Consider the following 24878-nt stretch of genomic DNA (forward strand, 5'->3'; position numbering starts at 1 on the left):
GCTTAGGTATAACATTTCCACAATGGGGACAGAGTATTAAGTTGGTGCCAAACTGCACAACAGCATTAGTTACTGGACCAAATTAAAGTTACCATCTCACTAAAGAGATCTAATGTAATGGTATGGATAACAATAGCAAGATCCTCATCAGACGGTTACAGTCCCTTGAAAATGCAAGAAATTGCTTCAACCTGCTGCTCTGAAATTGAAGTTATAGGCAGTTGCTAGGACATTTACCATTCAAGAACGCCCAATCATCAGCATTGCCTTTATCATCTCAATGAGAAAGGAATCATCTCCTCCTGCACCTGGAAGGCTCCACTGACATCCTTCCTTAAACTTTAAGGTAAAACAAAATTGGCTCAAACTTAAAATTTCTTTAATATTTTTCATACCTGAAGAAGTGGTTATTTCCCCACAGTATTCTGTCTCCATGATGTAGCTGGACAGGGCCCGTAACAGCAGAACCATTTACAAATGTCCTTTGAAAAGAAGAAAATCCAAAGCAAATACACCTTTATAAGGCTTTTTTTTCCCCCCCCAGTACTAGCTAGTTAAGATAAGGGAACAAGTTCATGGATTGCAAACAGGCAAAACAACCCCAGCACACTCAGTGCTGTTTCATAAACTCCTGAAATTCAGCTTTTTGATCACTTAAGTTTTACGAAATTTGCTACTTTTGGATAGATACTATGACAGCTATGTCTGGGGAGTACCACTATTGTTTAAAAATGGAGGGTCTGCAAAAAAGAGAAGGCACTGGAAAGAAACACTTTCACACTGCTTTGAAATACAGACACAAAATACAAACGTTTGCATAAGACGTCAGAGAACTCAGGTATATACGTAGCTTAAGGACAACAGCCTAATTAGAACCATCAGAAACTTTACATATACTTCATAGTTAGACTAAGCCTGAAAATAGGATCATAGAATAATTCATATTCGAAGGAATCTCAGGAAGTTATCTATTCCAATCACCTGCTCAAAGGAGGGTCAGCTATGAACCAGCGTAAACATGAAATTCCTGAATTCTGTGGATCTAACAATAAGTGCATGTCATTTTGTGATTGGGCTAAAAATAACATCCGATTTTGAAGTACCGTAGGTTATTCAGCCTCTCTCTGAAATCTTAGACTACAAACTCCACCAGCAACAGAAATCTATTTTGAACAAAAGATAAGAGTTGGCAGGAGAGCAGATGACAACTTAAACAACATCTAAAAGCTGAATACTAACAGCAGAATTTTCTTATTTCAGGCTAAATGGAAAGTCATATGCTTTAGCTACCTTTTTGCAGCACTAACCATAAAATGCTAGATAAAACTACAGTTATCACACAACTAAAGCTGTATTTTGTTCCATTACCTAGTATTTTTCTGAGGTGTTAACATCACCTGTCCTTCTGGAGTGATGTCGATAATGCAATGTTCAGGAAGAATTCCCATTCCACATAGCTGGATATCTTGAGAGTTGTCTGATCCAATTAATGTGTGCTCCTGTGGAAAATTAGTTCAGAGGTTAGCAATGGATTGCAAAAGTTCATTAATTCCAACTTGTCCATTCTCCTTACGGATATATCTTGTCATCTGATTATAAAGTTTGAAAGCTTTTTAATACTTCCTTTAGCAAGAAAAAGGAGAAGGAAATATTGCAAGCAAATCCTCACTATTTCTTAGAGAAGCAAGTAGGGAGCCCTCAGGAAAGTTAATGGTCAACAGTTACAAAGATGAAGTAGTTTTTATAACTCAGCTATGAAATCCAGTGCCTCAGGATGTTGTGGAAGTCAAAAGCATAAGGGAGTTCAAAAGGGAATTAAGACAGGTTCATGACGGTTAGATCCATGGCTACTACACAGGTTGCATCTAGATCATCCTCTGGCTCAGTAAATCCCTGATGCACTTGAAGCATGAGGGATTTGGTAGAGAAAGGATCACTCTACATATGCCCCAGTTCATCTATTTAGGCATCTCTAAGCAATCTTTGAGGAACAGATGTAATAGCTTAGATAACTCATGCAACACAGCGTAACAGAGAACGTAGGTAAAATAATTTGCGAACCTAGAGAGTTTAATCTCAGGAATTTAGGCAAAACAAGTGTAAGCCAAAAGAACTTCTGAACACAGATTTCTACACCAAAATCCCCAACCACCAAAAAGAATTTTTTAAATTCAAAACAAGAACAAAAAGCTAACTGAACTACACAAGCCCTAGTCCATGCAAAAGGGTTTGTCTAAACATGGAAAGTATCCCAGATCCCCACTATGTCCACCTGAGACTTTTATACTGGTATGGATGGGCCAAGGCCTATTTTCTGAACAGGCTTTGTCTTCAATGTACTCCTGTCAGGCGTTCACAAAGAACATCACAGAAATCAGCTCTGCCTCAACAGCTGTCAGTGTCGAGGCTGCTCTAGCAGCTTGAGTCACGCTCGGGACACCTACGTGCAAGCCACCCGGAAAGGCTTCAATTCTTCTCCCAAAACCTCAGCTCAGCTCTTCCCTCTTTTTAAATGCATTCAGTAGAGATGGCAGTGAAAAAGTTCTTTCCCTTGATTTCAATGAGATATCATAGAGCAATAATAAGATGACCGATTTAAAGAGGATCACGTTATTTCTTAGGAAAGACTAAACAAAACTATCTTTCAGCCCAGATACTAATTGTGTGGCTGTTTTCAGAGTTGCTGTTTACACCCTCAAAGAGAAGAGAGTTATTAATGTGAAGCTCAAACTGCCAAAGCTCTTACACTGGGGATGTTTTAGAACTCATATCTTGAAATGTGACTTTAAGATGGTTGCACCTCATTTCTCCTTTGGACCCTAGATCAAGTCTATATAGCTTGTGAAACAAACATAAATTGTTGAGTTGTTTCAGCGTGGAGCCCGAAAGTCACGTTACATGTCTTTTCTTATGTTTAACGTTAGCAAAAGAGACTGCATATCAGCAAAAGTGATGAGGCAGAGTAGAATTTGATTTTCACACCTGGAGAGTCATATTGACTCTATTGTACTAAAAGGAATGAATAAAAATGTGTGCTACAAGCTGAAGTCACTAGTCTGAATTTTGACAACATGTAGGGAAGCTGATTACTGAGAAGCCTAATAACTATATAAACCAGTGTTCTGAATAAAACCTTGTGAAAGCTGTCACAAAGAAAAGAAGACAGTTTATAAAGGAGAACACCTTTTAAACACCCTCATCTCTCCCCCAGATAAATCAACCCACACCCCAAACCATCCTCTGCTATAGAGGATTAAAAATCCGAAATAAAAAGGCTATATTCATATTATGTTTCCTGAAACACTTAATAGTAGAGAACGCTTGCAATATGCAATTTTATAGCAATCTCTCAGGACATCGATGCCAACGGCAGTAGGGGCCCACTTTGTTAAAAAAATACATATATCTATTTTTACCTTTAAATAGTACACCAGAAGTTCATTGAGAGCTGGATCTGCATTCAAATTAACCAGGAAGCACTTATTATCCCCAACTTTTATTCCAGAAGACTGAAGGGAAATGCCAAGGCTTTCCAGCTGCTTCTGACGCTCCTGCAAAAGAACAGCCATCAAAAAATTAGTCTGATTGATGTATAACTCTACAAAACGCATTCCTACCTGCCAACAAACCCAAGACAATACAATGGGCAGCTACTTTGAAAAAGCTAGTTATTTCTTCTGCAACAGATTTGACACAAAAGTCTTGTTCACATCCAGCTTAAACATCACATCAGGATATCCGTAACTTCTCTAGTCCTTTTACCTCTAGAGTTAAAACAGCGAGCTATGTGCGATAGTCTCAGACAGTTGCATCTTCCTAGTGAAGATGAAAACAGCTGGGAGCACCACACTGCAGCACTGTAGGCACTTCTCCGTGACCTCACTGGAACAGCGAAGCATTACCATAAAGCCATCTCTAGGGCCCTTTATCTTCCCTTTCTAATGAAAAGGCAACAAATTAAGTTAAGCCTCTGCTAAGTCAAGCTCTGTGTCCATCTTTTATCCCGCAGAAGTCAAAACAACAAAAAACTGAAAACCTGCTATTTAAATAATGCAAATAACACTTCCTGCTAAACAAGAATAGTAGCATTTTGGATGGTGTTTTGTTCTTGTCAATAGACTTCTTAGAATTCAACAACAAAGCATTACTGTGCAAAAACGTACATCTTTCAAAGGGAAATGTTTGGGTGAAGACTAGAGCAGTGAAAGAAGAACATTAAACATTTCTGACTTACAAAACAGAAAGGGATTCTTTCATAAAAATGTCAAGATAGAAACGTTTCTGTGTCCACTGCAAAGCAAAAACATTTCACCGGTCCTTTCACTCCATACTTGAGAATTGTGCACAGGATCATACAGAAACTGAAAGTGAGATGACACTTACTATCTACATGAGCAGACAAAATAAGAAAAAATACATGGGAGGCCACCCAAAGATTTATGAGGGGGGAGCAGAAAGAGGGGAAGGTAAAAATAAAAGTGTAAAAAGTATTAGAGACCTGCAGCAGCTTTAGCTGTGAAGTTGAGACATTAAAAATATTTAACATACGTTACACAGGAATAATGCTGGAATATTTATTAAGGATCTCAACCTCACCTGCCAGTGTGCTCTTTATTTAAAAACAGCACATTACACTACTGATTATAACTCTCTGTTCAGTGTCCGAGTTGCATCAGGTCTGGTCAAAATGAAGACTGCAAAGAATAGCAAGCACAACTCCCTCTGGATTTTCTCTACCCGATTTCTCACACACTTATGAAACCAACAGATGTCCTTGGTAAGGAAAAGTCATGGCCGTGGCGGGTTGTGTACGTGCACACGTGTGCGTGTGTACAAAAACAAAGAACAGAAAAATTGGCAGTGTGATGTCAAAAATTAGCAGTGCCAGGCTCTGATGTTCAAATCATTCTTTATTATCTATAGACAGAAGTAAAGAATGTGTTGCCCAAAGGAGGACTTGGCCCATGGTCTTAATCTCACAGGATTCACTTAAAGTGAGCAAGTTTTTGTTAACTTTTGCTCAAGACCCAATGTTACTCAACTGAAGCATTCCAAAAACAAAAGCATGTCAAATTCTTGCTGAAAACTTGAAAGAAATGCCTATTTATATAGTTCCTCTTTAATGCTTTGATCCTGTATTACCTCTCCATCTCTACAAACTGCATCTTTAGGGTAAATCATTCTCTGAGGAATCACTTTTAAAGATTTATAATCGTCTCTCCATCCTACCCGCCCTACCCATTTAACATGTGATAGACAGATGTTGGAGGATGCTGGCCAAAAATAAAATCACTTGACAGGCCGTAATAATAATATAAATGCCTTTAACCTTGGGCCTGTGTGAGCCTACTGAAGATGTCAAAAGGATTCTTTCTACTGGCTTCCAAGAGGTCCTGAAACACCCTTACACTGCACAAACACTAGTTCCTATCTCTCCTCTGAAAACATCCACGTTTTCTAGAACTGTAAGGTCATGAAAATCCCAGCTCTGTAACATCGTAACTGGCTGAGAATTTAGAGGGAGACAAAAAGGAAAAAAGCTAAAAGCAAGTAGTTGTATGTAAACCTCAAGGCACACGTATTCTATAGCGTCGATCCTGTTACTCTGGTTCTTCAACCTCCCTGCACACGCAGGGTTTCTACGCCTACAAACTAGCATGTAGGATGAGGGTAGAATTTATTATTATTGTATTTCATACTTACACACAGGGAAGAAAAATCTGTGAATCTGCATTGAGAGCCAGAAAGGCCTTTTAGTTAAAAGCAGCATTTCTTACAATGGATCTTTAAAGTCAGTCTGCCCTGTTCTGAACATGTCATCTACAAGAAGGCTTTGCACCAGATGCTCCATTTTCTTATTATTTATTATATGCTATTCATCACCTTTCAATGGTTCTCCCTTCAAAAGCTCCCTGCTGCAAATATATACATCAGCATTTATGTGGCAAGAATTGGAAGTGTCACGCAATATTCATGGTGACCTGCACAATTTTTCAGTGTAACCATCACCATCAGTTATGGATTGAGGCCCTAAATATCAGTGTAAGAGATACACAGGGATTTTGAACAGCTCTGGTTTTTAATATTCTGAATGCCCTTTGCTTTCACTGCCAAGGCACTCAGCACATAACCTTGCATTTAATGTTCTCAACACTCCACTTTTCATCACAAACAACAATTTTACTATCTGAAGTATATAAAATCCCTCTAATCCTCTCATCCACGGATTTTTTTTAAACAACCTCTCAATTTACATAGAGTGACAGTTTATTATTGTCACTAGAGTAGTAATCTGGGAGGCATCCAGCTTTCACAGGAATTAAGTGAAGCTTTTCAGAGGGGCAGTAAGCTTGACCTACTTACCCATAAATGTGGGGAACTATCCTGACAACCTCCATGAACTGACAAACAAAGGAGACAAACCTGTTTTCCATAAATGTCAAAAAAAAAAAACCCCAAAACAAACAAACAAAAACAACGAAAAAATACCACAGTGCAAACCTGTGCTATCTCCTCAGTTTTTCTTAATTTCTCTTCCCAGGTCACAGTCATTTCCTGAATCAACTTTTCCGATTCCTCTAACCGTTCTTTTAGTTCTGGTGATTTCATAGCCTGCAAAAGTAAAAGCAAATAAAATAAGAAATCTTGCTGTATTTTGGTTTTTTTCCACATCACAATCACACAGATGGGAAAAAAAGAAACACATAGTCCTCATTTTCCAAGGCGTACTCGAGAAGTAAGTAAACGTGTTTTAAATACATATTCCACATAAATGCTGAATTCATTAAAAAGTTAGTTTAATGGATTTCAAGTACAGATGCTAAAGCAGAATTTGTATACTTCAATGTTAACTAATTATATGATACTGGTGGATTGGCACAAAGATATTCAGACACAAACTACCATCATTTCTATACCAATGCAATTCCAAAAGACTCTTATCTAAAACAATTTGTTTCTTGGATAACGCTGCTCGGGCTAGCCACCACTATTTCAGCTCTTTCCCCCAAAATGGCAGTTAACAATCCAGTCACTTAAATGGACATGCGACCAAGATCTTTTCATTTCCTCTTTTGGATATAGCCTGGTTTGGCATGCGCGAGAGTGAGAAGGTGTACCCCCAACCCATTAGACACTCCAGAAACCAAAAGAACATCAATGTTTTTATGCTATATATATTTACTTCTTCTAACCTCAGTCCTGGCATTCTTCCTCCTGTACTACCTCGAACAGGAGCCTAAGGGTTTGCTTACATGTTTATTTCATTTCTGCTAACAAGATGAAAAAGTTTCTGGCTGGTGTTTACGAAACGCGAGTATCACTCTCCATCAAACAGTTCTCTTGCCACAAAACCCAAAACTCCTCACAGGAATTCAAATCAGGCAAAATAGCCTCGTTGCAGGGCAATTTGTTCAAGAAAAGGAGCAACTGCTGGGGTGGAAAATTCCATTTCAAGATAGGAGCTTCCTTTGCCTCAAGACATAGCAGTCTAGGAGCTGTCAGCTGATGCGCCCTATGTAGTCTTTTTCTAGTTGAATATTCCAAATACTTAAATACAGGGTAAAAGGCAACATGAATTCCACCCAGGAAGGAAAGCGAAGCCAAAGCAATCTTCAGAAAAAAGACTTATTATGACTAATAAAATATGACCAGTGCAAAGGTGCTGGACACTACGGAGCAGGGCAGGAGGATGAAGCTCAATTCTTTTCAAGTCCTAAGTCTGGTCTGTCTATTTATTTGGACCTCGGGCAAAATTACTCAAAATTTTCACATGCTTCAACTGCAGAATAAGCTAGATATTAGACAGGGACAGTGGATGAAACAGCATGGCAGCACTGTCCAAGTAATTCCCCTCGTTCCCTCCACTGCTTATTTGAAAGAACAGCATATAAAACTGACTTAGTAAGCTCTATATTTAGAAATGAGCTTTGAATATGTAACCGACTGTCATGATGGAGTCAATGTTTTTGTTCATTTAAAACAATTATTTATGCACATTTCTGTAGGAACAATTAGATAAGCTACAAACGTAATGAACTGAAAGGAGAACAAGACAATGAATGTGGCTTCTGACCTTTTCTTTGTAACCTTTTAACAACAAACTAAACTTTTTTCCATGTTTTTTGTCAATGTCACTCAGATGACAACAAGGGTGGGATTTTAATACTTGGGAAAGGAAGTATGTATTACTTCATATTTAGGAAACATTATTTCATTGCAGAGCTGTCGTTATTTTGGCATTAATGCCCACAAATGAAACACACAGGGAGTACTTGCATCTCTCAAAGCACTTTAAGTCTGTGGCACACATTTTAGAGGAATTTTTAAGATATTTAAAACTTGAGATATCTTAAATAAACTGATGTTCCCTTACCGGATGTTTAGCATAGTAGGTAGCTCACACGAGAAGAGTCCAAACTTCACCAGTCATTTCTAATACCACAGCCAGCATTCCCCGCAAGCCCCATGAGATAAATACTGTAGTCACAATTTTTCTAAACTGCTGAACAGCCCGATTACATAACCACTGCTTTGCCACGTTTGAGAACAGAACTCAGACATACTCAAGTTCTTGGCCTTGCCCTAACATTTAGGCCATGCTCCCTTCATAATTTCATCGAGGGAGCCATGCAAACATTCATAATATTGTTTAACATCCGCAAGAGATTCATTTTAGAAGAAACAGTTAAAGCTTGTAAGCAAGCAAGTATTATTAACTGAATTCACATCTTGCAGGATGTGGCCACACTGAATTCTTAAGGCAAAGCTCCACTTGTAAACAGCACAATCTTAAGACTGCATCCCTACTCCCGCCTACAGGGCGTCTTTCCTCTGCTCTGTAGCTCACAATAAAAATACAACTGCTCAAGAGTGTGTTCAAACGGAACCTGGTATTTCATGTTATAGCCCACGTTTCAACACTGACCTAAAGAAAAATGGAAAGGGAAAGAAATGATATTAGGGAGATTTGTGATAAGTGCCATCTAGTAATTCTTTGTGGCATCAGTTTTCAAGAGCCAGGTAAGAAAGTCACGATGCTGGCGTTTACGGGTTTTGCCAGCTAGCCAAGGCGAAGAGTTGTACCTCTGCTTTCGTGAGCTGTTCTCGGAGCTTCTCCACTTCTTCTCGGAGTTCCCGAATAATGCGAGCATTAGGGTCTTCGTTCACCACAGCATGATTGACAATGTTCTTGGCCCGATCTGCATACCTCAGTGTCGAAAGGGTCTCGTCATAGTTGTCTGCTGCTGGGCTTACTGTTGCTACCATGGCAGTCTTGCTGTTACCACCAAGGCTATCCTGGAAAGTGATAGTGGTTGTAAAATTAAGAGAAGTTTTTTGGTTTTAACATATCAGTGCATTCAGACAGCAAATAATAACCAAGGGTTGGGAGTAGCTGGGGCACAAATATTAAGAGCAACATTTTTGTCAGAGCTTCTCAGTTCAAAATTAATATTTTACGCTGTGTAGATCAAGCCAGGCTGCTATTTCAATTGTTCTTTTTTCCTTTTTTCAAGCACATTTAGGAAATATCATTCTTGGCTTTTAGAATTAGCATTAGTTTAAACAAACAGAAAAACAGTACCCGTTTTGGTCTTTAGGGTACCTAAAAAGAGCTTGAAAGGTTTGCTTCCATGTTTTCTGCTTATAGAAGTATAAGCAAGTCAGCACCAGACTTTCTAGATGCTATGAAAGGACCACAGGGAAGACCATAACGAATTCAGTGCATCTTAATTTAAAGACTCAAAGTGACACATCTCCAGTAAGCGCTTCATTTAAATTACTTAAGTCACACTGATTAAAATCTCCTTCCTGTCCATTCTACTTTCATTCTGTATCGCGTAGTGGCAACACATCACCACCTCTTTAGTTATTTTCAGAGTATATTTTAGGGCTGAAATTTGTATGCCACTTAAGTTTCCAGGTTTCTAGCTTAGTACTTAAACTGCTTTGAAAAAGTATACCTGCCACGTTTGCTTCTAAAGGCATGGCTGAACTACAGCTCTACTAGCACATTTTAGAGATCATAAATAATATAGTTGATTTTATTGTTATAAAAATTTTGGAACGGGGCCCTTCCTTCCCCCCGCCCCCCAGCCCGGCTGACATAGTTCAGAAGTCTAAACTGAGTTACATAAAAAATAGCCTTTTTGGAATTTGGTTGACAGAGAACAAGGGCGTGAAGCTACATTCCTGCAAAGCAATGTGTTGGGGAGGTGGGGGGAAGGAAGGAAGCATTCACTCTTTTTATCGATTGCAAAAAAGTGTTTTACAATTGTAGTCAGTCTAAGAAATAAAATATTTAGTTCTAAATCTTGCAGAAACTTTTCTTTTCTTTTCTTTTTTTTAAACCTGGGGTCTCTTTCTGAGAAGAACCACGCTATTAACTTTCATCTTCAACAACCCATGAAATCTAGGTCAGGCGTTGCCATTAGAACAATCTGACTACATTAGCTGCTTGTCTAACCACTTCAATTACAAAGCACACACACAGCTTTTCCTCCCAGTCATTAAAATGCCCCTTTAAGGGGGGCGTTTCCCTAAGACTTTTTGCTGCATGACGCCTAAAATAATTTGACAGCAGCCTGGCTGCTTCAGCGGTCAGACAAACGTCAAGCGCACGGACTGACGTTGCTTCGCCGCGGTACGGGTAGCGCTCCGCTGTCTCTGGTCACATAAAGAGGTCTCTTTGAGCAGAGACCGTAACTCCATTTGACCAGCGCTCAAGCGCAGCGAGGGCCGACAGCACGGCTGGGACTCGCGGGGCGAACAGTATTTTATAAAGAGAAGTCAGTCGAAAACAACTCCCTTCTGACTGCTGCCACCACGGTTCCCCCTTTTCGCATCCGAGAAACTGCCAGCGTTTACTCCAATAAATGCACTGCCTGGAAGGATCCACCCTGTGATCCAGAAACGTTTTTCCAAGGCACCTACTGAAAACTCTAAAAGGTCCAATAGGAGCCCACGACGCTTTCGGTGGGATTTCTTTCTCTACAGAAGCCAGAACTTTGCTTCTATCCGTTAACGCTTTTCAAACATTAGAAATGCCACTCCGCAACAGCAATCCCAGTTCTGCATAAAAAGATGAAGTTTATCGGGGTACGGGCCAGGCACTCATACTCCAAATAAAACCTTTATAGTTTGCACTTTGGGAACTTCCACCCACTGCGCTCATTAGTTCCAAAACAGGATTAATTCACCGTCTGAATTGCAGCTCCTCTGTACAGGCAGCTGAGAACGCGGTTACAGTGATACACCATAATTCACAATACACCCATTATTAGTTGGGTAAAGTTCCTCCCGTACTGTGGCTATTCAAACCCAACGCCAGGCTGTCTGATAAAGTTTCACGTATAAAACTATTGTGCCGAACAAGCTACTGTGGACGAACAGTAAGCCGGTCTCTCATAAGTGAAGGCAACGTTTGCAAACTACCCTGGAAAGCCTGGGTTTGCAGGTGACAGAAACAGAATGGAAATAAAGACTAGTTATTTCTACGGCTAAATTAGCCCAGTCTTCATTAGCATCAAGATCACTGTGAAAACAACACAAAAGGTAAAGATAAGAAAACATTTTCAATAGCAGTCATCATTTACGGTAATAAAACAAAGGGTGAAATATTTCAAATAAAAAAATACACACGGCTTGTGAATAAAATGGGAAAATGAGAGGTTTGTACCAATACAGTTTGATAAATCCAGCGGAAAGAGGAGCTTATATCTTGATGCTGCTCTTCAAGCCTCTTCTAGGAATATAACTTTTCACCTAGTACTTTTGTCTAAAGATCCTCAACTAAATTATAAACATGAAGCCTTAGACTTTGAGACCTCCTGAACGCTACTGATTTCTCAGATTTGTGAACAGACTGTATATAACAAATATTCCTAGTGTCAGAACACATTTGCTCCACTTTGGCATCATAATTAAAAGTTGAATGCTATAGAAAAAAAGATAGAAAAAAGCCCATCATCATCTCATTGCTTCTGCAAACAGTCATTTTTAATTTAATTTAAAATTTCTCCTTTCAAAAAAAAGCTTCTCTTCAACGAGCTTATTCGTAAAAAAAAAAAAAAAAAAAAAAGAAAAAGAAAAAAAAAATCCAGAACCCTCAAAATTTTTTTTTTTGCACTTTAACATCGCTGGATGTTCAAGAGACAAAGGAAGTTTCCTTGAAAGAAGGCAGAACAAAAGGACGCTTCTACGAGCTGAAGTGTGTACTGCGTGTGCATAGGCACCATCATCTTAGCTACGATGCGTGAGACAGGTGCTAAACAGGAATTTCAGTCTGCTCGCTGGTTTTGTTTGAAAAGGCAACGGCATAACTAATTCCAACAACACCACTAGAAACCCGTTAGAAAAGTTTCCACTTCTGCTTACTCAGACTATTATACCCTCGTCAGGAACCCAAGCACAAACGCTACCAGAACAAACTGAAGCAAGCTGAGTGTTGTTGTTCACTACTCTGCAGACAGGCAAGAAGGACTTGTTTAGAGGAAAAAAAAAATCCCACCGTAAATATACAAAGGTGAAAACATATTTAAACACTAATGAAGACTTAGGGCAAGGAACGCTGTGAAATGAGGATTTATTACACCATAGAAGAGCATGCATACTATTTCTGTTAAGTCATTTTGATTTTTAGGTAGCCCTCACGACTGTACTATTTGATGTCCAGTATCTGTAGTGTTAATCGTGGAGAGAACTGATACATTTCACAGCAGCGATGCTTAAAAGGTTCATTAAAAGACAGCACTGAGGAAAAAAAAAAAAAAAATGAAGGCTTGTGGCTTCAAGGGATTACACGAGTTGAGATTTTATTTCCCTTAAGCGTTTAAGTCAACTTGTTTTCTAATGCCCTTAAGGAAAAACATCCTCTGGAATCTCCATATCTCTGTATAACCTGCAAGTAATATATTTTACATATGCAATTAAAACATAGGAACTCAAACAATATTTGAAACCATCGCTAAGGACTCTGCACTGGTGGGGAGACAAAGCACAGTATTAAGGAAGATAAAATCTCATCTTTACTAGCGGGCTAGCTTTTCCAGGATTAAAGTGGCTACAATTGCATCTGCCACTTTGGAGAACAGGAGAAATCCAGAAGACTATGCCTAAATCAAACTGCACTCCCAACTTTTCTCTTCATCAGGCTACCATGCTTTTAAGAACCGTACATAGGAAGTGGGAAGAACAAGAAAAAGAGCTTGCCTTTTTAATTTGACATACATAGGACTCATGCAACAACTTTGTTCTTCATTTAGACCTTACAGATATTCATCCAAGTGCCATCAAGAGCCAGCCTTTTTTAAGAGAAAATATCAAATAGAGTTCTACATCGTACAGAAACTCATTTCACATGAAGACGATACACAAACTCAGTTCCTCGGACTGCACCTGGGATAATACTCTGCAATTATACCCTGCTGACAAAAGCAGAGTATATTAACCAATGTATTTGAAAATTAGCAAAAAGATAATGGTCCTAATTGAAGTCTTCAAAGCTAACCACATCAGTATGTAAACTTCAGTTGCGTATGGCAATAGCCCAAATTAAATTAGCCCCATGGTTATGCGTGTAGCTTTCAGTAAATTGACCCAGAAAAGATAATGGTTTTTACAAGTTTCTTACTGTTTAGGTCATTACAGGTCAGCAGAAGACAGGGAACATATTTAGTCTGTGGAGATACTAATGGCTTTCATCCAGCTAATTCTCCAAAGACAAGTATAGCTAATATCAAAACCAGAAAATTCAGCAAAAGAACAGTGTTTTATCTCACTGAATGTGACTCTTCTCCCCTTTTCCTCCCTTTTATTCCCCTTTAAAAAAAAAGGATCAAAGTACTTACTTTAAGTAACCAAGTGAGAACAGAATCACGATAAGGAACAAATTTGTTCTTGTTCTTGCCAGCAGCCTGATCTGCCAAGGCAGAAATAACCAGCCCTAGAGTTGTGAGGGATCTGTACAGAGAACACAAGCAGCCATTAACAGTTGCATCTATTTGTAAGTCAAAAGCATGTTTAGACAGTCACTTTCCAAAACGAGCTTCAAGAAGAAAGTTTCTAGTATAGTTTTGATTAGTGCTATTCTTTCCTCACACAAGTTAGACTGCTTTGCAATACGTTTTCAGCCTTCATAAGCATGCAGTAGCTGCAGGAACACAAGTACAGAATGAAAAATGCTAACCATTTAAATTAGTGGAGATGTCATTCAAACATCTAAGTCTATTCTATGGCGGAAGGAGCAGAGAGAGGGGAAGAAGAAAACTGGCTGCAACGGGTACCCTGCAGAAACTTATACTGATTTTATCCTGCATTAGAAGTACACTGTAGTTAGCACTCATGAATATACTGAGGAGAACGGGAAAAGAATAACCTTACTTACTTGTTAATGTTACTTCCTTCTTTCAGCCTGTCTCCTGCAGCACCAGTCTTAGTTGCCCTTTCACTGCCTGCTAAGTCCACCAAACTCAGCTTGCCCACCTTCTCGCCTGACGTCTGCGGAAGGAACCAGAGCACAGCTAGTGTTAATTCACTCAAGTCAAGTTACACAGCTTGACATATTTTCAAACAGGAATCAAGCTTCGTTTCTTGGTGTAGGCTCATTACAGTTGTTCCAAAGCTTTGAAAGTCATAGTACAAAATTCTGTAATAACTCATTAGCTAATGCTTTAGAAACAACAGGAGGATTTAAAGTGACATCAGACAGACTGATATCTTCAAGACACCTAACAAGACATTTCAAAAATCCAGGGGAGAGGAACATGGGGCATATTAGTCAAATGTTGAAGCAAGAACACATGCAGAGGGAATACAGGCTGGGGGTTGCACATGAAGACACAGGATCTACAATCCCTGCCTTTGTTTTATCATCTTGAAAACAGTCTCCCCAAAATCTCAGATTTTATGCCAAGTTTCATCTCTGGTTTTCACAAAGTAAGAATGAACATGACAAGAAGCATGTTACAATTTATGAAAATGATTACAATTGCAGAAGTATCCTATATCCTTAAGAGCATCCTAGAAGGAATTCCAAGACATGCATTCCAATCTCGTATCCCAGATTTTATTATAAGTCCCCATTATTCCTTATGACTCTTGCTAAGTATCTTATTTGACCCAAAGCAACATTCTGAAACACCCCAGTTTCATATATCAGTTTGAAGTTTAATAGCTAACACAAAGTTTAATAGCTAACACAGTGTTTAAGAACAGCTTGCTTGCACCACGCAAGCTTTCTGTAGCTGCTATGACTTTAGCATCTTAGTATCACAATTGCAAAGTGCTATGTTCCCCTAAACAAACAGGAAAATTAGAACCAATATGCTTTTCAAAACGTTACTCCAAGCCTCTCAAAATACAATGTGATCATCAGGGCATACTGAAATGTGCAGTTTCCAGGACTGAAGGGAACTGCAGGTCAGAAAACAGAGCAATCTGTTCCAGAAATTTACACAGCGAGTGCTGAAAGACGGAGAAGAGAAAAAGACAGTCAAAACTACCACCTTACATCCAGGCTGACCACAGCCACACGACAGATGAAGCATGCAGTATAGCCACCCAAAAAAACAGAACAAAGGAAATTTTGGCAAACCAAGGAGTTTAGCATAGGAAGACAGACAACTTGAAGGGTAAATAAAAAGAAATCCAAATAAAGAACAAGCAAAAACGGTTGGACAATAAGATTGGTGGAGATTGAGAAGTATAGGGGGAAAAAATCCAAACACTCATTATGCTTTACAGTCAACACTACTGCCAAGTATTCAGAAAAGTATTACTGTAGTCAATAGTCAGGCAAGTATAAAACTTAGTATTTGCTCCACAGACATTCAAAATCTCTCCTAGGCTTTGGAAACGTTATGGAGTTGCTCAAGCACAGAACCCAACCAAGTTTGAGAAACCCATCAAAACGGACTTCCCGACCTTTGGACACTAGCATATGAGCTCTAGAAGTACTTGGCTAGAGCAAGCCACGTCTAATCTGATCTAGTGCTAGCAGTGCAACAGAGCAGGAAGCTGTAATAAACGACCTCCTGAGATCCCGTCCAACCGACGTTTCTATGACTCCATGAAATATATTAAAGCAAAAGAAATACACCCACGGTTAAAATCTAAACATTATAACATATTTTACTCACCCCTGAGTGTACATCATAAAGCGTGTGGGTGAGGATAATCTTGAAGACTGCGTGGGACCGACTGCTTTCCTCATTCATGTTGGTTGCAGCCACTGTTCGTGATTTGTTGCCCTCAGACATCAAGGACTCTATGTCCTAGATCCAATTTCAACAGTCATAAGCATATCTGCATTAACATTCTTCTCATTTATCTGCCTAAAGAATCTTATTTTGGTAAAATACACGTATTTTACAGCAAGTTTCTCACTATTTATTCATGCAGTGTGCAAACAAATATTGTGACTTTCCCTTTACAGATTAGGAATTAAACAACGTTCTCACATGCACATTTACCTATTACCTTTATCTGGATATCAAATTATCAGCAAAAAGTTATGTAACTGGCTGCACAAAAAGACACTTTAAAGCAAAGGAAAAAAAGCAAAGCAACAGCAATTCATGCTTGAAACGCTCCAACATTTTAGCCTCAGCTGGCAAACACACATTCTTGAAAGCCTCAATACTGACATAAGGCTCAAAGTTTTATAAATAAAAGCTAAACAGAACCACTGTAGAACAGGTCATTATGTTCCTGTTACAAATAAGAACTTGTAAAGTCCTCTGAATCCAGACATGCTGAATTATGGCACTTGAGAAACATGCAGCTCCCATGCTTCAGTATTTTATAGCAAATCTGTAAAACAGTTAAAACCTTAAAGTCTCAGACTTAACTTTTATTTACCCATCTTTAGCAGGATGATGCTACAGAAAACCAAAAGCAATCACACAAGAGAACACCACAGACCACTTTGCCTTTCTATTCCGAATTACACAAAGTTGCCGGGCAACACATGAAGGAAATATATGCAATGTGGTTTTTATTAACAGAAACCAGTAAAGAGAGGTACATGAATAAGTCGAGGGACTGCAATAGGAATGGTTAGAAAACCACTGTTTTGCAAGTTTTGCTTAAGATGACAGACTTACATCCTGTATTTAATGTTTTCTCCCACAGTACATCAATAGCTTCCTAAAAATTAGGGCACTCTTAGAACGCATACATGTATACTTTGCTGTACAACTAACTAGAGGACTTCCCAACGAGCACTTTTCACGCAATGTTCTCAAGCGTTTGCCTTGTAACCAACCGTTAGCTTATACTTCCAGGGTGCACGTGTGTTATGTGTAGGTGAATTACTAGGCCACAGCACATCAGTCAAGGAGCGACAAGATGTGGTACTGAAGCCTGTCTCTTCTGAATCGTGGTTCTGCTTTTAATTACTGAACATTGCTTCTCAGGAATACAGTCTGAACTCATCTTAAGGTTGTGAGAAAAGCTGTTTCATTAAATAGTTTAATTTTTTTCAGAATTACTAAATATTACAGGATGACAATAAGCATCTGTTCTTAACCTCTACTTTCTCCAGCAGAATTAACACAGCAATCCTACAGATGTCTTACACTGAAGCCCAGGTTACTGCTAGGGTAAATTAGGAGTAGGTTAATAATTCTGTCCTGTTTAGTTTTGCAAGCTCACACGAGGGACCGTTCCCAAGTGCTTAGGATGTCCACACAAGCCTTTCACAAAAATTGATCCTTACCTTGTAGCTAGCAACAGCTAGTTTGGATAGGCCATCTACATAAGGACCATAAACACTGTGTTCTCTAACTTTTAATGACTGACGGCTTCTGGATGGAAAAAAAAAGTTATTTATAAGCATGCGACTGATTTAAGATGACATTTACAGTAAATCATATTTCTCACTGACGTGTCAAACACGATGGTCTTAGAGATAGCATATAAAGCACAGAGCAAGCACTGTCATGCAAACAACAAAAAAGCCTCACGTCAACACACACAAAACGCTGATACGGACATTTTACTTTTAGTTTTACTACTAGATTTTTATTTAAGTTAAAAGGACAAGGGAGATCAGGAGGAAGAGAAAGCCATTCTGCCACAATGGTTAAGAGAGGGTCCCTTAAGGCAAATTAGTACCTGGAAAGGAAGAGTATATTCCAGCATATTACAATGCTGCTTACACCTATATTGCCTACCCTTTTGGGTCAAGAAGATCTCTGACTTTCTCATTGTATATCTCCATGTAGGACACTTCCACTTTGAAACTCTGCTCTTCATTTTCCTCTTTCTGTGCTCTTTCAAAAAGTCCACTGCAAAGTCTAGGGATTAATCCAGGCTGGTCAGCAGTACCCATCATTGTGTAAGATTTTCCAGATCCTGTGTAATTGAATCTATAATTAGTGTACATGCAACAAAGCTTCTATGCTCTGTAGAGCACGGAAAGGAATGGAGAGAAGAGATAAAAAAAAGAAGTTTGCATTTCAGTGAAAGATATTTGCATAGTTTTCTATTTTAAAGCAAATAAGACATCACGTTGCTAAGAACAGTCTACTTAATAAAATGAAAAAGCGAGACAAGAAAGTTAATTCAAACTGACCGAAAAGACTCTTTCGGGCAGATACAGTCTTCCTGTACACGACAGCCCACTAACATCCACACTTTATTAGGCACCACATTGAGAAAAATCAGTTGCACAAGCCTACTCATTTTTGCTAATCATCATTTTAAATGATGATTAAAGATTATTCTAACTGCAGAGGCAGAAGATATTAACGATGTACTAAACTCAAGGACAAGTCACAATCATTCAGAAGATGATAATCTTCTAAAGGCGTGGGAAATAAGGGTAGCCAGCAACAGACAAATTCCTCATCCTGTTCACCTCAGTCACATACCCAATGTTACAAAACAGAAAAACGTTTCTTATCTACGTTGCAAGGCATTTCTCCTCAAACAATACCACAACAGCCATGAAAAACAATTCCAGTCAGATCATAACATCTTTTGCGTCAACAGTGCTTTTGCTGACATCCTGCAAAGACTTACCTGTTTGCCCATAGGCAAAGATGCAAGCGTTATAGCCTTCAAAGGCATTCTGAAGAATATTCTCTCCAAGGCACTTGAAAACAACATCTTGACCTAAGAAATAAAACACAAAAGCTAACGCTGAAAGAAAGTGAGAGATTCTTTTTCTCCTTGATTTAGATTCCTCAATGATTATGTAAAAGCAAACAGTTAATGTTCTCCTGCTGGTCTTGACTAAATAATGCATTTGGCATCCAGTATTCATTCCTTCAACTGGAGCAAGGCCATTGGCCAGTAGCTGCACTCCAGATTTGTTCTTCTATAAAAATCAGAATCTGTGATTACTGCACACATATCTGCATGCACTTGCAACAATACCCCGTCAATACTCAGAAGCTTCATCAGCAGAGGATCTACTATCAATCGCAGAATTTCACCCATCAGTGAAAGGTAGCACCTCAGAATATATTCCACCCCATACGTTTATTTTAAAAACTGCTATTTGATTTCAATTTAAGGCAATCAGTAGAGCACTAGATATTTCACAGTATATGTAAAAGGAATTAAATTATACCAGGTATTATAGTACAAGGCATATGCACGAGCAAACTATAGGGTGTATTTTTTATTTTTTTAAATTGAACTACATCTGTATGCACAATTTTTTTGGCTCCTTTTCCAACTGGAGGAAGAAATGCATAATACATTCAGGTAGTATTTATTTAAACAAAATCTGTATTTTCTTTTATAAGCAGAGAAACTAAATTCTGAACCAAACATTACAGAACTTCATCAGCTGAAACCTCCTCTCTCAAATACGTTAACCTTCCTGAAAGCTCTTTCTTCCTCTCACTGATTAAAGTCCACAATTTTACATTCAAGTACGCTCCAGATGTTATGCATGCAAAGCTCCCCATCAAGCTTACTAATAGTTGTGCCTTGCTAAGCACAACTGGATGGTTTCAGAGCAAATAATTCCAAGCTGTAATAAATATTTCAAAAATTTCACCCATAGCACAGGTGCCTACATTAGTTTCAGAAACAAAATTTCCCCAAGTCATTTGTATATTTGAAGACACCAATGTTTTCTCAAATTCCTTATTAAATTACTGCTCATTTAGTTATCTGATACATTAAATGAAATCTGTAAATATATGCATCTTTTAGTATGCATTTTATTTATCAATGGAAACAAGTTTAACCGAATCCGAATTTCCAAAGATGATAAATGCAGGAAAAAAAAAAAAAGGAATAGACCACAAAATGTTAAGTCCAAATATATTTTAATCACAGCTACTTGTCAAAATTTGTCCATAATACATAAAAAGACTCTTATTAAATAAGTTACATGCTCTCACCTGTATATATGTATCACACAGCCCTATATTAAAGTAGGTTTTATTAACACTCCAATTGTTAAGTTCTAATATGATGCCAAATTCCCACCAGCACTGGGAAACATAGTCATGAAAGTATATTTAGCAATGTTTCTCAAATCCTGAAAAGAAATGGATTTGATGCTTTTAAAACTATGTATTTGGAACAATCTTTTAAATAGATACGTGAACACGAGCAACTCATTATCCTGACCGATTCCTCAATTTCCTGCATTGCAGATGGATAGCAATGACGCAATCATCATCTTTAGAGATAAAAACGATTTAAGGTTTATTTAAGGCTTTCCTTTTTTTTGGGACAACAAGCAGTCATACAGGGGAAAGGCATTCCAGGCCATATGGTCTATGCCCTTCAGCAAATACTGTATTCTAATTAGAGCATTTGTACTTGGGAGACAACAAGCATAAAGCTACGGTAAATGTTACCTGCATATTTTTCTTGGACAGATTCATCCATAGACCAAAAGCAGTGATCATATGCAAACACCTGTAGAAAAATAATCAGGAGGGCACCTTATAAGAGCTATTGCCAAATCAAAAGCATTTTATCCCAATTTTGACAGCACTGCATTATGTTAGCTACCATCTTGCTCCTTGGGGCCATCCTGAACACACAACACGCACAGCGTCCCGTTTCCTTTCCCTGAGTTGGAAGCCTAAACAAGCATGCCACCCTTCTAAATGCAGGGTTGCTCCTTGTTTTTATTTTTTCCTTTCTACTGCACGAAACCTGTACTACGCTCTCCTAAAGTTCCCCATGTGGCAACTGACCGGATGTCAAGGAGCTCTCCTTAACTTCCCATAAACTCATCCTTGCAATCCATTTTTCACAAGGCTTTCTATTTTGCAAACTGACCGACGTCCCTTGGCTGTTTCTATCACTTCCCTGTGTCTCTCGGATGCATAAATTAAAAACGTGCCTCAGGGTAGGAACCTCTTTCTGCACAAGAGCGGTATGTATATATGATAGAGGAAAAGAGAAGAGCCATGTGTTGTCCTTTAGCTGTTTACTTCTCATCTAAGCTTAATTACAGCTGCTCTTTCCCCTTCAGATGTTCTGTATTGCTACGTAGCTGACGTTTACGTTACTTCAGATCAAGCCGTCAAAGTTAACGCACCTCACTGGCATCTCACATCTGCCTTCTGAACCCCATCCCATTATTTCAGAAGATTTCACAGAATGGTTGAGGTTGGAAGGGACCTCTGGAGATCATCTAGTCCAACCTCCCTGCTCAAGCAGGGTCACCTAGAGCATATTGCCCAGGATCACATCCAGACGGGATTTCATTTTACCGGTTAACGTTTTTACGCTCAGTTTTAGTAAATCTGTTGTGTGGATACACTGAAGCCACTATTAACGAAGTAGGATCTGTGTAGGCAGTCAAACCTAACATTTTTTAATTAGTAAAGATGACAGGAAAAAAAAAGTGTAGCGTCATATCTATTGCTTTAATGGCAACAACAATGGGAATATCCTAAAAAAAAAAAAAAAAATACTGAGTCTGTAGTGAATTACTTCAGTTATACCATTTCATAAGTCAGGTTCCATGATATGATCTATCAGAATTTCAGGACTCGGAGAGCAATAATGCAAATCTTCACCAACCATTTATACTAACTGAAACATGTAGGAAATTAACGTAGGAATTGAAAATCCATACTACCAACATATCGAAGCTTGCTGTCCACATTTTATTAAAATACTTAATACAGTAAAATCCTTCAAATTTAAACTCATCGTCACAAAAATGGAATGCGTTTTGCCTATACAAGAGATAAAAGGGGTTGTTTTGCATGCTGTAATTGAGGAAACAACAGCTCGTTTATTTAAAATTAAGTTATTATGGTTCTTTGAATTTATTATACAGTTAGATGTGTTATTATAACATTCCAAGCTTTCAGAGTGTGCAATAAAACATCGTTAGATATATGACCACATCAATAAAGCTGAATCTTAATAGGCTAGGATGGAGGAGCTAGACAGCTGTACACTAAATACAAAGTCATGAGATCATAAGCTGTAACAACAAAATGAGTTTGCTGTAACACAAATACCAGGAAAAAAAACTTTAAAACTTTAAAAACCCACAAATAACAAAAACTCTTCCATTCACAATCTGTAATGCTGAGTATGTATGTTCTCACTTGTTCCTGTGACTCATTTTTTGGCAAAGGCTATGTAGTGCTCTTCTGCAGCAAGGAGATGCCTTGAGTTTCTTACACAACAGCTGATCAACTACAGGACTGTTTTTTGAAATGCTCTTAATATTTGAATAACCCAAGACTGAATTCATGATACAACAATTCTCACCCACTGATTTAAAGTGCAATAAAAGCTCTTACCTTTGGTTGGGTCCTAGGGTTCCCAGAGGCATCAGCAGCAGGACCAATGGGAAAAGACAGCGTAGAAGGTAAGAAACAGAAAAACAGTTAGCTTTAGTGATTTCAATTCAATTACCTTATCATTAGTAACTTCTCATTGGTATGTTGTATTTAAATGTTCATGTCTTTCCTCAGACCTCTCTCTGCTTAGATTCCAAATTATTTTATAAACCAAAGACTATTCTTTTCAGAAATAACACCTGAGATGTCACTCTTTACAAGTTGATTTTAAATTCAAAGCCACTTGTTTTCTGCCTCCTTCTCCTCCTCGTTCTCTCACGAATTTTTTCTAGCGACCCTTCTCTCTTTCTAGTTTTGTGGGCATCACTGACACTTAAAAACAAAGTACCCAAGCAATATAAAAATATCCAGAAGCACCTGCGCAGAAACTTCAGGAGTTATTCATGAGGAAGTTTCAGAATTCAGCCCTTGAACTTGCCCCACTCTGTTCTCCCAAGGTTCCTGGGACAGCAGAGCAAACATTTGTTTCCTTAAAAGAATGTGTGGAGAACAGCAATTCTTTTAATTTGTTAAATGCATAATTTACAAGTTTTCAACGTGGCTCAGTAAGTACTAGAGTGACCTTTAAAATAATAGCACAGCATTAGTCAATACATAACAGCTTAGAAACTGGCACCAGCTCACGCAGCTCCCCGCATGCAGACGACTGGAGAAGTACAGCAAACACAGCTATGAGGAACTGACGTTTTTCTTTGTCCTGGACCTTGCAAACGGCATCACTAAGCTCTTGACAACAGCAAACTCTCATAGCACGCACCACTGATTTCTTTTGACAGAGCAGGAGAAGGAAATGGGAGTGAAAGATTATACTTTCACAGTTCTTGCTGCTCATTTGGGTTAAGAGGTGAGTTTAAGATCACAACTCCTTCACATTATGTCTCAAAAGACATCATTTATGAATCAGGTCCACCACCTCTTTTTACTCTGCCTCAGATTTAGCATCAATATCTGTTTGCAACGACAGCAACTTTCGTTAACAGCAGAGACGGTGTGATCCTCTCAGCAGTACGATGTGCATTTAAGTGGAGGCTACCCTATGACAGCCGTAAGTATATGGGTCATCTGAGTAGGTAGTAACAACATCTGGCAAAGTCTGAATTAAAGCTCTCCCTAGGATTTCTGGTAGCATACTTACTATGGGCTCTCAACAGTCTCTGTTTTCCCTAGGTGGGTCGCAGACAGGGAGGTGGAACGAGGGAACTGCCCTCACCACGGCTTCGACTCAGGGACAGAAGACACGCCAGGAGATTCGCTTCCTGTAATGTATTTTCAGGAGGACGCAAGAGCATTTTGTTGGCTCTTTGGCCTCCAAAATGCTAGGGCCACTTTACTGGAAGCTGCTAAGCGGCTTTTAGGGGGGGTTCCTGTTTACAAGGAAGGCTTGTTATTATTCCTACACGAAGGACATCATCTTTTGTCCAGCAAAGCGGGCAGGAGACCTGCATGGATGAGCAAGGAACTCCTGGCAAAACTCCAGCAGAAGAAGGAAGTCTACAGAATGTGGAAAAGGGGACAGGCCACGTGCGAGGAATACAGGGACGTTGTCAGAGCGTGCAGGGATGCGACAAGAAAGGCTAAGGCCCAGTTGGAATTAAATCTGGCAAGGGATGTCAAGGACAACAAGAAGGCCTTCTTCAAATACATCAATAGCAAAAGGAAGACTAGGGAAAACGTGGGCCCGCTGCTGAATGGGGCGGGTGCCCTGGTGACAAAGGATACAGAGAAGGCAGAGTTATTGAATGCCTTCTTTGCTTCCGTCTTCACTGCTTAAGGCCAGTCCTGAGGAATTCCAGACCTTGGAGACAAGAGAGGAAGGCTGGAGAAAGGAAGACTCTCCCTTGGTGGAGGAGGATCAGGTTAGAGATCTTTTGTCCAAACTTGACATCCACAAATCCATGGGCCCCGATGGGATGCACCCACGAGTGCTGAGGGAGCTGGCGGATGTTATCGCTAGGCCACTCTCCATCCTCTTGGAAAGGTCCTGGAGATCAGGAGAGGTGCCTGAGGACTGGAAGAAAGCCAACGTCACCCCAGTCTTCCAAAAGGGCAAGGAGGAGGAGCCAGGAAACTACAGGC

General features: G+C 39.1%; 1 protein-coding gene across 5 annotated transcripts in view; it reads right to left on the bottom strand.

Annotated features, from left to right (window-relative positions):
- Positions 1–24878, bottom strand: part of KIF13B (kinesin family member 13B) — a 124182-nt gene that overhangs the window by 47684 nt on the left and 51620 nt on the right. For 4 of the 5 annotated variants that reach the window (XM_068936871.1, XM_068936870.1, XM_068936869.1 and 1 more), the window contains exons 3-15: positions 22743–22755; positions 20826–20886; positions 19024–19116; positions 18174–18354; positions 17717–17804; positions 16137–16271; positions 14384–14496; positions 13848–13959; positions 9085–9297; positions 6502–6612; positions 3417–3551; positions 1369–1499; positions 396–482 (exon numbers count right to left, since the gene is read on the bottom strand). In XM_068936871.1, coding sequence (XP_068792972.1) covers positions 396–482; positions 1369–1499; positions 3417–3551; positions 6502–6612; positions 9085–9297; positions 13848–13959; positions 14384–14496; positions 16137–16271; positions 17717–17804; positions 18174–18354; positions 19024–19116; positions 20826–20886; positions 22743–22755 — 1473 coding nt within the window. Of the gene's footprint in view, positions 1–395; positions 483–1368; positions 1500–3416; positions 3552–6501; positions 6613–9084; positions 9298–10932; positions 11266–13847; positions 13960–14383; positions 14497–16136; positions 16272–17716; positions 17805–18173; positions 18355–19023; positions 19117–20825; positions 20887–22742; positions 22756–24878 lie in introns of those variants that run through there. The other variant, XM_068936872.1, reaches the window with a different exon arrangement.

Source organism: Struthio camelus, chromosome 3 (assembly GCF_040807025.1).
Source record: "Struthio camelus isolate bStrCam1 chromosome 3, bStrCam1.hap1, whole genome shotgun sequence".
Taxonomy (NCBI): domain Eukaryota; kingdom Metazoa; phylum Chordata; class Aves; order Struthioniformes; family Struthionidae; genus Struthio; species Struthio camelus.